Source organism: Porites lutea, chromosome 10 (assembly GCF_958299795.1).
Source record: "Porites lutea chromosome 10, jaPorLute2.1, whole genome shotgun sequence".
Classification (NCBI taxonomy): domain Eukaryota; kingdom Metazoa; phylum Cnidaria; class Anthozoa; order Scleractinia; family Poritidae; genus Porites; species Porites lutea.
In genome coordinates, this window is record NC_133210.1 from 19203535 (window position 1) to 19222739 (window position 19205).

Consider the following 19205-nt stretch of genomic DNA (forward strand, 5'->3'; position numbering starts at 1 on the left):
ATAATATATATTCTTAGTAATGAGTAGAAAAATTTTCCAGAGAATTTTTTTAACAATTATTGACACCTTAGTTAATGGGGAAATAACTGGTAGTTCTTTATCTCTTCCAGGTAAAGAGAATCTACCAAAATAAAACAAGCTTAGAAATGGTCAAAGTGACTGCCTTAAGGTTTGAAAAAGCGATTTCATTCATTTTTTCTTGTAATAAATTGGGAATGATAGTCAATGTTTTTCTTTTTTTCAGGAGAGGCAGTGTAATTGTTTCTTTCGCGCTTGTCTTTAAAACGCCCCTTGCAACAGATGACGGACTTTTTGAACTGAGGACTGCTGTGGATAAGGGGATCATTGGTCCATACACAGTGAGAGATCTAAAAATCGTTGAAGGCCTGGCTACCAAAAATGCATCTTCTATTGCACCTACACTATCTGTAGAGACGTCCACTCCAACTCCTTCTATAACGCAACCTAAAACTACGGGTGAGTATCATTGTTTATAGATTATCACCGTAAAAAAAAAGAAATCATAGGGGTTATATTCTCGCTATGCAAGATGTGGAACTGCATGGAGAATGATTTGATTCTTACTGAACAGTATAATTAGGCATGGATTATTGCAAATTACCACATGTAGGACGAAGTCCGTGTTGGAAGTTAAAAAATATTCACTTGCTTAAAAATGCCGTAAAATTGATTGTTTTAAGAGTGGTTGTAAATCTGAAAACAAAGTTCTTCTTATTTACACGTACATACATACAAACGTTGTTCTTCAATTTAGCAATCGCTTAACCCTATATGCAGACCGAGCTTTTTTTTTTTGCTTCCTGCGGCTGGGGCTGAGGGTTGCTTCGGAAGCCCCTCTCTATAACTTTAGAACCGCTCATGATATGGCCACCACAATGACGCAGAATAATGTACTCATTGACACAATGACGCACTATGACGTCATTATAACTTCATATTGATGAATTTATAGACAGAATAAGAAGAAATGCCGAGGGAAGCCTGAGTGTCTGATCTTCGAAATGCTTATCATCAGAAACAAAAGACCTACATTAAACACTCAATCGGACTCCATCCGGGCGAAACTTTTTATTTAATTGTTAGTTTGCTCCATTTTTACGCCTCAATTTAACTTTACATATTTCTGACATTTTCTTTTTTCTGTATATATATATCACCAATTCATGCTAATTTTCTTTGCATTTGATAATGATGACATGCAGTCATCGAAACGTCGTGTTGCTTTTTATTCGTTGATTTTTCTTTTAAATAGAATAAAAATTCCATCAATTTATTCGGCTAACTCAATGTTGTACCCAGTTCAAATCTCCCAAGGTTAAAATTCTTTGTGTATTGTATTTGCATTATAATATGGCATTCACATTTAAATGATATGGAAATTCCTAAAACAAAACTTTTTATTCCCAAAGGGTTTGAATTGGGTACAACATTGATTTAGCCGAATAGGTCTATTTGTTATTAAAGAAGGATCTGGAACCGTCCGCCATGTTGGATCCGCCATTTTGACTTTATGTAAATGTATTCAATTTTACTTATAAATGCATAAATCGAAGTAATCGTCATAGAGAAATTGATCTGTGTATAAAAGAATGCTTAGGAAGTGAAAAAAAAATCCGTAAGTTTTGAAATTCCTAGAGAAATTAACAGCGGTTAAAAATTGAACCCAGCATCTGCCATTTGGTCATTTATAATTCATATTTTCTCTCAAATAAGTCACTAGAAAGTTTGGATGACACTAAAAGCTATAATAAATTTGATAAATATTGCTAAATTACGTTTAAGGCTATAATTGAATAAGTAAAAACATAAATAAACCCCTTTTTGTAGGAAAAAGCAAATTTTGAAAAACATGGCTGCCAAAAACCGGCTGCCATGGTAGGGTCAATGTTGACGTACACATAAAGACTTTAAAATGTTCTGAGATACTTTTTGGGAAAATTCAGTGAGTTTGGTGGTCATAGCTTAAACGGTTTTGAATTTATTAAGCTTATTAGCAAAAGGGACCTCAAAAGCCCTCCAGCACCATCTGAATATAGTTAAAAGAAATCCAATTTACTTTAACGTGGTTGAACACAGTTTTCTGGGCGGTCAGCGGCAACTCGCGTGACGGCACGTGTTTTAAATCAGACAAACAAACATGGCGGTGAAAAAGCTATGGTACATAGGAGACAATTTCTCAAAATCTACTCATTAAAAGTTTGTAATATTTGGCCGAGTTATTACTTTTATCGTATTTAAAAAATAAGAAAATAAAAAATGGATGTTGAACAGACGAATTTTGTGACACTTTTAATAATTATAACACAATTATATTATTGATTATCTAAAAACCCGTCTATTAAAATTTGGTCAAATAAGTTTCAAATGGTAATGATTAACTATAGTAAGTTGTGTGCAAGTTTATAGGAAAATCTAATCAGCGAATTTTATGTAAACTGGGTAAAAGTGAAATTTTAAGATTGTATTCAATTGTTCATGTTGCCATGGAAACTACGAAAACGTCAAATTTCACCTGTCATTCAAAATCTTTCATCAGTATATTTGTCACTTGCCAAGTTTCAGCTTGTGGGCTACAACCTTTCTCTTAATTGCCATGATTTGGCAAATGACATATACTCACAAACCGCCAAAACTCTGTTCAGCCACCTTAAGTGACCCTTTAAGTACCTCAGTATCACTCCTAGAGCTTCCAAAACGACTGGTATTACTTTTGTCTTCTCGCTCCAAAGGTTAGATATTTCCCGAGCTAAGTCTTAATATTTTTTCCTGTTTCTCTTTCTCTTTAATTTGCTTTCAACGTTAAGTTAATGTTGCCAGGTACCGCAATGTCTATGATGAAGACTTTGTTGTTGTTCTTATCATGGACAGTTATGTCAGGCCTACGGTGATTTATGTCGCTATCGGTTTGTATGGTAAAATCCCATAATAACGTTCGCAACACTTGCTACCATATGGGCGATCATAAAATTTACAAAGTTCCCAATAACCAACCCTGGCCAATGTGTCTTGTCTCTTTTTGTAATCTCTTTGGGCAAGCTTCCTGTAGGCACATACTATGTGTTCTACGTTCCTCTGGCATTTTCCACACATTCTGTCCAATGCTGACACGCTCTGATATTCAATATTTGCCTTTATCACATGTGCCCTCAATGCCTGATCTTGCGCTGCCGTAATTAGGCTTTCAGTCTCTTTCTTAAGGTCTCCCACTCTTAGCCAGCTCAAGGATTCACTACCAGCTACCTTTTTTGTCTGTCATATGTATTGCCCATGGGGCTCTTTGACCAGTCCTTCACTCTTTCGTCGTGCTTTCTTCTCTAACTTATAGTCATCAGGATGTTCCAATTCACTCCGGTTTCTCCCTCTCCATGCAGCCTTCAGTAGTCTTTCTTCACAATTTTGACTAAGATAGTCGACAAGGCTAAGTTCCTCCAGCGTAACATGATCGTCCAAGCTGATCAGCCCTCGTCTTCCTTCTTTACGACTGATCGCATGAGGTATAGGGCTACCATTTGCTCTTGCGTGGATAGCGTCTTGTATAATAAGCAATTTTCTGGTCTTTCGATCAAGATTCATTAGCTCAACCTTAGTCCACCTAACCACCCCACCACTGTAGCGCAACAGCGACACAGCCCACGAGTTGATAACTCTCACCATGTTCCTGCCATTGAGTTTTGACCTGATAACTTTCTTTACTCTTCTCTCGTACTCCTTACTTAGCCTATCCTTCACTGACTCGTCTTTAAAATCATCCAACTCCAAAACTCCTAGGTACCTGTATCCGTTATCACTTTTTCCAATGCTTGTAGCCTCCTTCCAACTGGAAGTTCTATCTCCACACGTTTTACCATCTTACCACTCTTCATCACATCACCACAAACACAGCACATTTATTAATAGGAAAGTCCATTCCAACATCATTGGTAAATATTCTAATGGTCTGCACAACAGAGTCAATTTTTCTTTCATCAATTCCATGCAATTTCACATCATCCATTAACAATAAATGATTAATTTTTCCCTCTTCCTTGCTGAGTTGGTTTCCAGCGGATGCCTCGCGTAAGAGACATGTGAGAGGGAACATCGCGATTATAACAGTAGTGGAGAAAGGGAATCACCCTGGAAAATTCCTCTCTTGATCGCTACTTCATGATTTGGTTCATTATTAGCTGTCAGTTGAGATTTCCACATCTTCATGCTCTCCTTAAGAATCAAATTGATGTTTCAGTAGCCCCCACCATTTCTAGTGCCTCCATCATCCAAAAATGAGGAACTGAGTCATATGCCTTTTTATGATCTAGCCAAGCCATAGCAAGATTGGTTCGTCTTTTCTTAGAGTACTGTAGTACTGCTTTTTCTATCATTAGTTGATCCTTGGTTCCCCTATTGTTAAGTTCTTACGACATCCCTTTTGTTCGTTTTTGGGAATAAATCCCTTCGTTCTAAGTGGTCATAGAGTTCTTTCGCTATTATTCCAGTGATCAGCTTCCACATTAGGGGTAAGCATATATTTGGGCGGTAGTCCCCTGCTAAATTTCCCTTATCCGGTTCCTTGATCACCAATACAGTTCGGCCTAGTACTATCCACTCAGGCACCCGCCCCTCATCAACACAGTCCTTCAATTGACTAGCTATTTTTCCATCCATGAGCTTCAGATTTATCGGCCAGAATGCTTGCAGATTATCTAGTCCGATGGCTTTCCAGTTGGGTAATTTTTCAACTGCCTCTCTGTCTGGTTTACAGTTATTATGAAATCCTCTTGAACCTCCACCTATTGGTCTTTTGCAAACCCTTTAACCATAATGCTTCCTTATTTTGTTCAACTTAGTTAGCCCAAAGCTCCCTCCAGAATAACTTACTTTCCTCTGCATTATTATTATTATTGACATTATTGTTTTGTTAATTTAACAGAGTGCAATTGCTCCTGTTATCACGAAATTCTTGGAGCAGTTATTGGTTTCCTTGTGTTGGTCATTGTTATCCTTTTAATTTACATCGTCACGAGGAGAAACAGAGGTGAATTAAACTAATTATGAAATTTTAGTTCCCACTGGCAATAATTTTAACTGCAACTGTTTCTTTCTTTTTTAAAATAATAATTGTCTAAGCTGTAACTTTTTTTGTTATTTCATAGGAGAGGGAGAAAAGAAACGGTAAGATCGCCTTATAATACCGATGAAATATAAAGCTTTGGCTATATGAACGCACCCCGATTTACATTGTATTTGAGAGGACATTTAATGAATTGTTTACTCCTTTAATCAGACGAGTGACCAACCGAATTCATGCATTTATAATGAACGCTTAACTATTTATTTCTATTCAAAGTAGATTGTAACGATTATTTCATACTGAGATTTCAGACCGGTTTCCTTTTTGGGCTCGCTGCGACCGGAGAAAGCTCTGGAGCCCCCGCTTTAACTCAAGATACGGCCCCAAAAATTACACAGAGTAATGTACTCATTATTTCCAACATTTACGCATAACTTGATTGGCTCTATGATGTAATTTTACGTCATTATGGCGTCATATTTTTGAATTTATTGGCAAAATCGAAATTTCCATCAATTTTCCCCTCATGCGAAAACTGCTTAAACAGTAAGGTGTCTGACAAAGTTAATAATTTTTAACAAAAGCAGTGATGTCATGATGACATCAACCATCTTGGATCCGCCATTTTGAAATAATTAAATATATTCAATTTTACTTAACCCTCGGACGTTCAAAGAAAGCAAATTCATACCCCCGCCGCGGTACAAGGGGAGGGGGTTGATGGAGCCCCCCCCCTAGAGTTTCCCATTGATCTTCCCAACAAGATGAGGTATATTTTATGGGCGGTGGCGCTACTGGAGGTCTGTGACGTCACAAACAATGGTCACCATCTTGGCCGTCATCTTGGATTTTACCAAGAATTAGAAATCAGGCTAAAAACGCAAGAAATGGTAATTTTTTATGCTTGACATGTAAAATAACACATAAATAAGCACTTTGCACCATTTTATACACAATCTTGACTATCATTGTTGAACGCAGTTGAGAAAACATGCATTTTTACTAAAAAGGGGCTTGACCACCTACTACGTATGACGTCATATCTCGTAACCATAGTAACTGACTATTACCAAACTTGTCTCAAAATGCGTGCGGATGATGAACGAATAGCTCCTGAAAACGTCGGGTTAAGAAAAGTCGCCAAGTTTGGTGTTGATAGGTGGCTCCCTAGAGTTAATTGGCCGTGGGCAGCCTGAGCACTAGTATGGCGCGAGCTTTAAAATTCGCGCGGCGTCCACGCGAAAATTAAAACAAACATGGCCTCTCAGTTTCAAAATATTCCAACCAAAAAACTTTATTAACTTTCTGTTGAAGCTCATTGTGCAAAAAGTTTGATTAGTGTAGGTCAAACATTATTTTATGACAGGAGACAATGTTACACCGGTTACAAGTCACTATCGATCTCCATAAGAGTAAATCGTACGTAAAAACAAAGCAGAAATTTTCCAAAGACATCAATTCTTTCGCTTCAAAAGTAGACAAACGTTAAATAGTCGAAGTAAATGGTGGGTGGAAACTTTACTTAGAAAACAAAGAAATAAGTACACTAACTCAGAAGGAAGCAATGTTGCTGTTTCTGGCCTTTGGGTCACGGTCAGTGGAAAGATCTGGAAGATCGAGCCAATTTCCGAACAAACACTGAAGATTGTCTTCACTGGAGGAGCTCCTCGGTCACTTTATTTCCCTTACATTTGAGTTGATTTAATTATTCTAGAAGTGGCTTTAAGACAAGATAACAGGGAGTGTAAATTTTTTTTGGTTTTGCCGACTCTATTACATTGTTTAAAAAACTTATCAGAAAAAAGGTTTCCCACTTAACTTGCATCCTAATCGAAAGAACCTTTCCATCGACGAACCAACATCCTTGTATTTTTTCTTGTTTCAAACGTCCTTCAACACACATGCAAGATGCACTAGAAATGTTTTTGCACAACGAGAAATAATTTTTACTCACAGATTGATCCTTGAAGAAAGCAACAGTTGTCCGTCGAGACCTACGGTCTTGTACGTGTAGCTGAGGACATGATGTACTATTTATAGATCGGCGCCATCTTCTACAGCAGACTTTTAAAGAAAAACTTCGCCGTCGAAATTATCCCTAAAGAAGAACAAGGTTGAAACAGTATTCGGAAGTGGGCTGACATTTGAAGATCTTCAAAGAGTGTACAGCAGATTAGGAAGTGAAGGGCTTATTGCGATCCTTGCACAACCACCGTCTTCATCTCCGACGATCGCCATCCTCACGAGTGACCACCACGGTTCGAATTTTAACTACTATAGTCAAGTACTTCGAAGAAAACATCCTGTGTTAAGTATAAAATTGAATAAAAAATCTCTCCTTTTTCAACTGGCGATTCATCACCGTAATAATACTAATAAACAGCTTCAAAACAATGGCTTTCGTACTCTTCAAAGAAACCACATGTTTCCAGTAGCTTTGTGCATTATGCGCATGCGGGCGTGATGGCTCGCGCGTGTATTTTGCTCACACGACCCCGAATCACGCGTGTTTTTCGGATTTTTGTGACGTCAGCGCAGTTAATTAACTGTGAATTTCTCGCGTTTCCTTCGGTAAATTTTTTCAAAAATCGCCTTATTTCTTAACAGTCGCAGTATCTTTGTACTGTCATTAAGTAAAATCTCAATTTATTTTACTTTGCATCTCATTTAAGTCGGAAAAACTATTCAAGAAAAGTTCAAGTGACTTGAAAACCATCCTTGAGACCGTCGACTTTGCGAACTTGTAGTTTCTTGAGCTTTGAAAAAAGGCGAAGCATGCCAATCAATCTAAATAAAAGTGAGCTTAAGATCCGACGACGTCGAGATTCTACGACGGCAGACTTGGTCGAGGGGGCTTGGGGTGAGGTCGCTGTCGCAGTGGCGCGAAAAATAGCATTAAGAAAGCTCGCGCGACGGCGGGTTGTTGTAGCCGCCTTTTCCTGTTGAAGTTTAGAAATAAATACAAGAGCGATGACTACTTTTAGAAAGGTTCGTGAATTGTTACTGACAAGTTTCGATGATGGCGACATTTCAGAAGATGAATTTTTACTGTTGAATGATGTCAACAGATCTAAAAAACCGGATTTTCCCTACCAGAATTACGAACATTTTAACCTCGAGAGGCTTGACGAAAAGATGAGTGACATAATCCATTGGACCTCAATTTAATGCCGAAACAAGTCTACGATATCATAATTGTTAATAAACACATCAATAAACACAAGAAAAAACTTGTAAAACTTACTGGGTTGCTTTCTTTGTCGAGTTGACCGAGTCCATGGCGATTAACGAGTCAAACTGTTTAGAGAAGGCAAACAAATTTAATTTAAATACCGTGTTCAAATCGTTTAAGTCGCTTAGAAATTCGACAAAAATGGTCTACTGAGAATAAACTGTTAACAGTGCTAAAGGATTTCGCTCAAAATGTGTTTAAATGGCATTATTTTGATCAAGTTTACTCACGTTTTACACGCGACGGCCGGCAGAATGGCCTTCTTCACGTCACAGACAAGGCCGCTACGGCGGGAAACTTCGCAACGACGGCAGCCGGAAGTCTTTCTAGCAGTAATTTCACTTCCGCTCGCCGTCACAGACGTCTGCCTTCGTCGGATCTTAAGCAGGCTAATGTTGCGTTGGAAACTAGCCTTAAGTTAACCTGAAGTAAAAAAGATAGGTTGTGTGTGAAGCTTCCTTTTACTTGAAGAATTTAAAATTTACTCGTCTTGAAATATTTCTTAGCTTATTTAGGCTCTAGTGTAAAGACTACCATTGTCTCGGTCAATTTAAAAATACAGTCGACTCCCGATAACTCGAACCCTCGCTAACTCGAGCCTCGCGCTAACTCTAACCAAAATCTATTTCCCCTGGATTTCCGTCATACAGTCACTGTAATTTCACCCTCGGTAACTCGAACCCTCGATAACTCGAACTCCCACTAACTCGAACCAATTTTCGTTTCCCCTCAGGTCATTTTCCATATAATTTTTCCCTAAATAACTCGAACCATGTTTTGAGTTTGAACCCTTAAAAAGTTGGGAAAAAAGCTGTCTACTGACGTCCGAAACATTTTGTTTTGCATTTCCTACTGACGTGTAGTAGGCGTATAGTTTACTAGTGGAGGCTGATGTTGATTGTCACAGGCTAACGTGAAGCAGCTTTTCTTCTCAAAACAGTAAAACGCATGCTCTATTTAGGCTATGTTTTGTTACGTTACGTTCGTTACGTTTTTATAATCTAGAAGTATATCTTTTAATTTTCACTTGACATTTCCACAATTAATGTGATTAAAATGTTCACTGTGCAGTGAAAACTGTTTTTAACCTTACTCGCAGCTATTTTTTTCGAACTCCCGATAACTCGAACCTTTTTCGATTTCCGTTGAAGGTTCGAGTTATCGGGAGTCGACTGTAGTCCTAAGCCGATACCAATTATCGTTTCCTTTCAGTTGTCAGCTGCCTTTTTGCATCAGTTTATGTCGTTTAGAAATTGTTCCTTATTTAGTCTACTTTTTATAGTTAATCCAAGTAGATCGTATTCTTTCGTATTCTTTTGCTTCCAATTAGAACCTACAATCAGGGACAAAAGTAGTTGACACACTTGTTTAAAACGGGTGCTTTTAGCAAACATTTAATTCATCTATTATTTCATTCTTTTTAAACGCCGTAAATCCCCTCACCCCCCGAATCAATGTTGTCTGAAGTAAAAAAAAGACTTGAGGGTCCAAAATTCAACATTGATTTTGGGGGGGAAGGGGTTGGGGTAGACAGGGGAATGGGATAAGTATATCCACTATGCAAAAAGGGGCCATTTTACGGAAGTGTGCCAACACTTTTGTCCCTCATTGTCTGAATGCAAAATTGTGCTACTGCACACAAGTTGAGCCGTGCATGACACTGATTTTAACTGAAATTAAAGAAATCAAAGACATAATTATGTTATTGGTGGTGGGGGTGACATTGACTTATTCACGACCGAATTATAGGGCCAATTGGAATTACGTGATGACGTAATAAAAGGGCTGCGATATCCAGAATTAACGTCGATATGGTTTACAAGCTAAAAACTAACGCTGAAACTCGCGCACATGTACAACTTTTGATGAATTTCAAGGGTACGCGTACTGAAAATGTTTTTAATAAAGTGAATATTTCTCGTTCTTCACTTTATCCGATGGTTAAGGCGCAAACAATCACGGGTAGGGTAAGGATTGACACGTAGTGGGGATAGTCACTGGCCGGCCACGGAAATATGGAGCGTTAGTGCGGAGCGGCCGTCACTGCGTTCAATATCGAAACTACGGAAAAGTGAAGGTAAATTCATGGCCAATTCAATAAAAAACTAAGGACAGCGTAGCAAACATTGCAAGTGTCCACGAAAACAATTACTTTCAATCCCACCTCGTGACACCATGAGTGACATGATAACGCAACGCAAATAGCGTGACATGAGCGCATATGTCTGTGCATTTGGACTGTATTTCTCAAGCGAAACCCTGTGTTTTTGTCTATTGTCGGCAGAGAAAATGAAAAGAGAGCTTTGAAACGTGAACTGGTATTTGACTCTCAAAGAAAACGACAGCTCAAACTGAGGAAAACACTGCTTCCTTCGTGTTACAACGGTTAACCACGTTTCGGAAAACGAAAAGTATAATGAGTCTGTTATGACCTCTTAATGTCCATATGTATTCTCGTGGTTAACCGTTGAAACTCCTTATTTGCACCACATCGCTGGAATTTTTCTTGCCAAGAATACGTATTGCGAAGTACTTTCTACATAGCGGAATCTTCTTTTGCCTTTCGTGAGGAATTAGCGCATAAAAAAGGAAAATTTTCCAGCGCACGGCCGTCATTGATCACATGTTATCCCGCTTTCCTTGTCATCAAGTGAACTTCTGGGCAAAAGTAATTGCTGTTTTGGCGATGACGCAAACTGGTGTGTCTATCTTGAAAACAATTTCTTTGGTATTCTGTGATTTACGAGCTGGGAAATGAAATAGTTGTCCATCCAACATCAATAAAAAAATTATGCCACTGAATAAATGGCAGGCGCTCATCTAAAATCATTACAAAAGTACATTCCAAAACCTGGTCTAACCTGTTCGACGCCTACCTACGCTAAAGGTTTGGATCACTTAGGTTTGAAAAGGTCTCCAAAAAAACACACATCTATATATAGGACATAGCACAAACGGCTGGCCCATCATTTATGAGGTTCATAACCTGTATATTGTTCACGTCCTTTCACTAATGGCACAAGTCAATGTCAAAAATAATGCATGTCCCCTCAGTTACTCTGCAGTACTTCATTCGCTTAAGTTAATCATTTACCAGAACAATTTCCATTGCACCTTAGTGTTTCCATCCTTTTTCCACTATTGATAATACTTGTGAAAACATTACATCCGCTGCAACGGCATTGATCATAACACAAATGATTTCCTCTCGACCCCACAGGGTATCAGGAACGCGCGCGGAAGTACAAGATTAAGTGATGACATACGCTTCGTACATTTTACTCTACGTATGCTACAAATCAGGACGAAACTTTACAAATTGTTGTTTCTAAAAAAAACAATTTGGCCCATAGAGTAACGTCATCGCACAAAAATTCAGCAGCGTCAAAAATCTAGCCGGAAAACACAGATACATATTTCAGACAGTCTGAATGCAAAATTGTGCTACTGCACACAAGTTGAGCCGTGCATGACACTGATTTTAACTGAAATTAAAGAAATCAAAGACATAATTATGTTATTGGTGGTGGGGGTGACATTGACTTATTCACGACCGAATTATAGGGCCAATTGGAATTACGTGATGACGTAATAAAAGGGCTGCGATATCCAGAATTAACGTCGATATGGTTTACAAGCTAAAAACTAACGCTGAAACTCGCGCACATGTACAACTTTTGATGAATTTCAAGGGTACGCGTACTGAAAATGTTTTTAATAAAGTGAATATTTCTCGTTCTTCACTTTATCCGATGGTTAAGGCGCAAACAATCACGGGTAGGGTAAGGATTGACACGTAGTGGGGATAGTCACTGGCCGGCCACGGAAATATGGAGCGTTAGTGCGGAGCGGCCGTCACTGCGTTCAATATCGAAACTACGGAAAAGTGAAGGTAAATTCTGAAGTAAAAAAAAGACTTGAGGGTCCAAAATTCAACATTGATTTTGGGGGGGAAGGGGTTGGGGTAGACAGGGGAATGGGATAAGTATATCCACTATGCAAAAAGGGGCCATTTTACGGAAGTGTGCCAACACTTTTGTCCCTCATTGTACGTGTACTACTACCAAAAACGACTACGTAGCAACTAACATCGCTACTACATTGAATTGTTATACACGCAAACGCTGTTGTAATGAACTATGAGGATCTATCGTTAAAACTGCTTTAAATCTATCACGTGGAATTCGAATCATCTATTGCTTCACACCGTTTAACCCCTGAAACTTGTTGAGATTTGAGTATACTCAGCAGTTACAAGCCTAATTTCTCAAGGGATGACTGTTAATCCCAAGAGAAATTGAAAACAAAGCTTATGCTTTATTTTTGTGGGGAAAGCAAATTGCATTATGTTGCTCATGAACTGAGTCGTAAATTGAATAAGCTATATATCATTATTATTTATTCAAAATATTTCCCCGATTCTGTTTGGCTAAAAGCACACGCATAATTTACCATAACCAGCTACTGATGACCAAATTTGGAAGAATTTTGCGATAAATCTACCGATGACGTCAAAAGTGCAGCTTCCTTGCAGGTTAATGTACCGTTAACGGAGAGGACCTGGGGACAAGGTTGAGTTGTTTTGGTTGTAAAACAAAAATGGCGGACATTTCACTCGTTTCAAGAGTAAGAACTAGGCGAAATAATAGCTAAAAACGTGGCAACAACAGCAAGAAGACAACTCGAAGGGCGACATCTGCTATTTGGAGAATATTTGCGGTACTGAACAACCCAAAACGGGCACTATCGAAGATGACCTTAACGTCGATGGAGGTAAGCATGTTTTAGCTATGTTCTTAAACTAGGGATTATTTTGAATGAATAATAAAACAATTATTGAATTCGGCTTTCGTATCGTATGAAGAATTATGGAGATCTCGTAGGGTGTTATCACCTTCCTCGATCTCCATAACTCTTAGCTTCATAAGATACTCAGCCTCATTCATTAATTGTTAATTATAAGACCGGCAACCAAATTTTCGATAACCGTATTTCCAGAGAGTAGGAATTCGCCACTTTAGAAACGAGAAGGGAACTGCAACCACAATGCATCCCGCAATAGTTTATCGCCAGAAAGTTAACTGGGCCCAGTTTCCCTTCTGGTTTCCAAAGTGTCGAATGGAATTTTTACATATAGGCTTACTACAAAACGAAACTTTGTTTAAAACAGTAGACGTTATGATCCAAATTTAGTGAAAGGGTAAAAAAGGACTGTTTTTCTTCGTCTCCCTTTTATATGTAGAATGACATATGAGGAGCATTCTGATCATAGAGAAAGCTATTACGTGAGTAATTATATCGTTTGGCTAGAATGTGGGTTTGATTTACAGATGTCAAGTTGCCTGTTATCAGCAACTTGGATCCTATATCTTTTTCTCCAACTTAACTCCTCCTTTTAAGCCTTCTTAATGGATCACGCAAAGAAGAGAGCTAAAAAGTCGTGTGTATGCAATGAGAATTAACTCTTGGACACACAAGAAAATCGGCGTCCCTCACCGTTGTATTAGAGAGAGGAGTTCTTGCAAGCTTACTTGAGGATAGATTGATATATGACTTATGGGATCTTTGCATAAAGTTTAATACTGACATTTCCATCCTACAAACTTCCAACTTCTTCTCCACAGAATGAGATAGGAAGAGACAACACAGATCGTCCAACTAACAACGTCGGACAGGAATTTTCTGTATCTGAACCTTCGCCCATAAATATGGAGCTACAAAATATAAGTCGAAATAGATACAGCTCCACACACCAAATGAGCAGACGTGACCCCCAAATGCAAAATCCACCAGAATATGCTGATTACACAATTCTTCATCAATCAACTTGTTCTTGGGAAGTTGCAAGAAGTCAGGTGAATGTAGAGAAGGTTATCGGAAAGGGTGCTTTTGGTCAGGTAGCCAAGGGAACTGCAACGGATCTTCCAAGCAGGCCTGGACAGACTACAGTTGCTGTTAAAATGCTCAAACGTAAGGAATTCCATATACCATGTCCCATCTTACTAAAGTTCTTACCTACATGTTATTACATTCTTTTAATTTTTTAACACTTATTTTAACCCATTGTTAACCATAAAGCTATGGATTTATAATATCTCTTTTTCTATGGTTGGTCTAAGTATTGATTCATTAATAGGCTGATGCAATTAACAGTGACTGCATTCTATTGTAGTTGCCTGGTGCAATATTGTACTGTTTTGAAGCTTGCACCTTGATGAGGGGTCAAGGGGATGTAAATGAACAGGATCCCACCCGCGAATACCAAATAAGTGTGTTCAATAATGAGGCCTGATCAGCACAGTTTTCCAATTCATTTTTTCATTTGCCATTAAAAAAGAAAAAGACGTCGTGAGACATTGTACCGTGTCAACAAAAAATTACGGGGGTAACATAATCGTGGCATTTTTGTAGCATTATGATAATGTGAAAATATGCAACATTGTTCAGTTTCGACGAATGGACCATTGACGCCTGCTCCCTGCTAAGGTCTAAAAATCGACAACAATTTTCCATGGTCTGTTTTCTTATCGAACATTGAAATGACGTCGATTAAAACTTTGAACTGAAACAACACATCTGCGGCTAGAGGTTCCACTTGAGTTGTTTTTTGTTTGTTTGTTTTTTTTTGTCGATTTGTATTAATAGTAGAACTGTCTCTCAGGTTCGTTTCATCTGACTCTGATATAGAGTAGGTTAGAATCCCAGGACCCAATTTGAAGTTTGAAGCGACTCTCGACAGCAAGAAGCAATACTTATATATACTGTAACACCTGTGTAAACTATGAGAATAACTATGAGCCAAAACTGCTGAATATTCGAGAACATCGAACGGTGTCAATCAGCTTGGTTTTCAGACATTATAAAAAGACACTGAGAAATATTGACCCCAAAAAAACGAGTTCGTGGATTTTTTTTGCATCAGAGCAATATACGTTTTGAAAATTCCAAAGCAACTTTAAGTTTAATCCAAAAGGAATTGCTAGCTGTGGGCAAAATTTTTCCCTGGACGCTATTCTTTAGGAAAAGTGGGTTCCATTAAGCGGACTTTGATTTAGAATTTAGTGTTAGGAAAATTGTTCACATTATTGCTAAATGATTGCTGAAGAATTTCTCGGAAAATGTTATAAAACAAAGTTCTCCATGCATTGATCACTGCGCCGTTTACTGCACCTATATTTAAAACAGCAACAGGCTTCCCTGAGTAGCCATGATTGTCATCATATACTTGACTGTATCCTTACTAATATATTTTCCTTGTTTAGCTGAAGCTCTCGAGTCTGATAAAGAGGACTTGGAAAAGGAACTAGAGATAATGAAGTCACTTGAGCCTCACAAGCATGTCATCAGCCTTTTAGGATGTGTCACTGAAACGGGTACTGCATGTATTAATCCAGCTGTAATAAACGTACTTACTAAATCGGGATACCACATGGAACTTTATTAAGGGGCTCGATGGTGTGGAGGCGTTTACAATTAACGGTTTAAAATAGTTTGGCTTTCTATACTGCTAACGGTTTATTTCTCAACGTTACGGCTTATAGACGCCTGAAAGAAGAAAAAGCAATTGTCAATAATTAACCAATTGTTAAAATTAATTATCAAGTTTCATTGGTTATTCCTCTAAAGAAAAAGAAGGCTGAGATAGGGTCCATCATCCACAAAAGAAGACAACTGAATTCGGCCAAACTAAAGATGTTGAAACTCTCCTTATGAAAAAGCCTGAGGCTAACAACTAATTGTGGCTAACGTTTTTATGACTAGAGGTTAAAAATTAACACTTTTCTTAGCCTATCACTAAGCTATTGGTTACATGTCACCCCATGCATTAAGGTCACGGGGGACACCTTGGGCTCATTGTTATGTATTTATCTAAAGCGTATGCAAGAAGTATAACAACTGATATCGACAGGCTTTCGACATATTTTTAACTGGATAAAAGATGAGCGCATGATTTGAAGTGTTCACGTGCACGTGAGGCACGCAGATTGCGAACAAAGTGTTTATTCAAAAGTAATAAACGGGCTGCGAATGAAACCTTGTTTCACTGATTTTTAATAATATGGCATAGGTCGCACTTGGGAAAAGTTTTCATCTTTGCCGGCTAAAAAACCACGAAAATTCGAAACCGCAACCGGAAAAGAAAACTTTTAGTCAAATCGAGGAGGGTCGCACTAGTATTTACTAGTGGGAGTTAATTGTCGTTGTTTTGACACATTAAGAACTAAAGTAGGTCAGATACCAGAGAACATTATCTCTTCGTAGTCCGATCATTTGGCGTAGGATCGTTTTCCTCCTTTCCTAGTTTCAGGAGGATGGGAGAAATATAGAAAATAAAGTGCTTGGCTGCAAAAGACTGCATTTAGCTCGGAGAATAACAAACCTGTGACGGTACTTGCCTGGGTAGACTATAATTGTGTCGCCTGTAGAGAGTTCCCGTAAAAACGTTGAAATAGCGAAGGATTACAAGCTTATGAATTGCTCGCCCGTAGAAAGTTTTCGCAAAAACGTTAAAATGGCGAAAAGTAGTGGTAGCCTCGTCCGTCCACAACGAAAGCGCGAAGGTCAGAAAATTTCAACGATTGATTCAAATTGATCGTGTTTCAAATTGGTCACGTTTCGCTGACAAGTGCTGACACTTACCGCCGTGATTCCTATTGTTTAGCTCAAGTTTTCGAAAATCTGCCTGCCCCACCCAAGCAATACGGCGTCTTTGATGTTTTTTGCGATTTTCAAAGTTTTTTCCAAATTGAAAACTTGGGGTCGCACTTGGCAATGTGTCCCGATGACAGATTTTTACCGCAAGGTAAACAAATTCTTCCAGAAATTTGCCAAGTGCGACCCATGCCTATGAAAATGAATAAAAGCGAATCTTCAGAAATTTCAACCACATTTAATACCAAGAATCTTTGTACGCTTTTTTTTCCGCCTCAAAATCCTTGAAAACACTGCAGCTAAAAACAAAATGAAAGCGTGGAATGTTATTTATCATATTTACCATTACAATTACATATATTGCTTGGACCTCGTGCTTTAGTCCGGACACTTTCAGGAGTCTCAAAATTTGGCTATTCGGACAATGTTCTGTCCAAGAATTCATCCCAGATACAAACATTCACCAACTGGCGCTGCAGATGGATAAACTTAATGGTAGACTGTTGTTTATTGAGCGGAATCCAAAAAGAGCGCTTTTATAAAAAGATCATAGGTAAGGCGTTAACTTCAGCGATGACAGTTTTTGCTCATGTAAACGATTATATCTTGCTGGCCATTTTTAATTTTCAAAATCTGCTCAATACATAACACACTAGAGGTTTTGACCGATCATTTACTAATAAAATTACAGAGTTCTGTCTTCTTTTTCTGTCTTCTTTTTGAGCAAACCTGGACAGAAAATCACGATCTCCTAACTGATTTAGTACAACTGTGGCTTTAAAGGATCACTGTAAAGAACGATCTACCAAATAGAAAACCACCCTCCTAATCTTCCATCATTTCAAAATGTATTTGCAAAATTTTATCTAAATTGTCTCTAGCCGAGACATAAGCGTTTCAAAAGATGCAACACAAGCAAAATTTTGTCTTATGAATTTATTCATAGAGCGGTGACGTGTTCCCCGCAGCCTTTTAAAAGACTCCCTATATTTCTTTGCTCGCTTTGTTTCGAACAATACTTTTGCTACTAAGAAAAAAGACTACGGTCCTCTGAATAAAGGGCTATTTTCTAATTTTAATTTTGCAGAACCACTGTTGGTATTGATCGAATATGTCCCTTATGGCGATCTCCTGGGTTACCTGAGAAAGAGCCGTGGATTAAATGACACTTATTACAATGACCCAGACATCAAGCCACAAACAAATCTGACGTCACAGCAACCGATGAAATTTGCTTGGCAAATTGCCGACGGAATGAGTTATCTTTCATCACGATCGGTAAGGATCTTAAACAACTTACAAGATGAAGCGGATTAAGCACTTGGGCACCAAATATGTCCTTAATTGTGTCAATAACAAAATGCTGGAATCTGTCCGATTTGACCTCTCCGACTTCCAGGGGCTTGTAATCGGACAGGTCAAATGGGACAGTAAACAACCAATGAAATTTAACCGAATCTAGCTAATGAAATTTAATTACATAGTTCATGATAACCAATCAGAATCAATGAAAAATGATGGCTTCTGTATAGGCAGGCTTTCCAGCTTATAATTTCAAATTGGCCTTGCGCGAAATTACACGCCCAGTTACTACCTGAATTGTACCCCACTCAGTCCTTTTACCATTACTAACCCTTCGTTTTACTGCCAAGAGACTTATAGAGATGGTCTTATTCAACTGAATCTTCTTCCACTAACTTACTTGCATGAATTTTCTCCTTAGTTTAAACCACTGAATGTTTCATTCTACGGTCATTGTAGTATTACTTACTTTGTAGTCTTGGAGAGGTTAATAAAAACAAATATAAGTAACTGGAATATGATCTTCTGGGTGAGTCTAGTGCTGACTGACATTTCGACCACCTGTGCGGTAGTCACCTTCAGAATCAAAGTGAATGGTATCACGTCAATTGATAGTATTGAAATAAGGTTAATGACCTAATTGGTGAATGAAGTTGTGATATTGTTTGTCTGTCAGTTATTGGCTAATATATAGATTTAGCCAGGGCTAAAAGCGAAGCCTCCGTTTCTATACTTATTGTAAAAGCAATCAAATTGAAGTAAAAACATGAACTCTAAGCCAGAAAAAAAAAATAGAACTCTTCACATCCCTAAGAACCTTCGGCATCAGACACCTATAGAGGGAGGGACTAAATGATTAAGAAAAAATATCCCGCAAACAAACCTGAATTGAAAAAAATGCTAAATTGTAGGTCTCTTAAGTAGCAGCAATTTACAGGTTACCATTTC

At 38.3% G+C, this 19205-nt stretch overlaps 1 protein-coding gene across 1 annotated transcript in view; it reads left to right on the plus strand.

Moving 5' to 3' along the window:
* Positions 1–19205, plus strand: part of LOC140949633 (uncharacterized) — a 38936-nt gene that overhangs the window by 13567 nt on the left and 6164 nt on the right. Inside the window, exons 13-20 of the mRNA XM_073398787.1 lie at positions 111–169; positions 245–477; positions 4931–5035; positions 5154–5172; positions 13546–13588; positions 13928–14273; positions 15566–15676; positions 18043–18233. Of these exons, the coding sequence (XP_073254888.1) occupies positions 111–169; positions 245–477; positions 4931–5035; positions 5154–5172; positions 13546–13588; positions 13928–14273; positions 15566–15676; positions 18043–18233 (1107 nt within the window). The remainder of the gene's footprint in view (positions 1–110; positions 170–244; positions 478–4930; positions 5036–5153; positions 5173–13545; positions 13589–13927; positions 14274–15565; positions 15677–18042; positions 18234–19205) is intronic.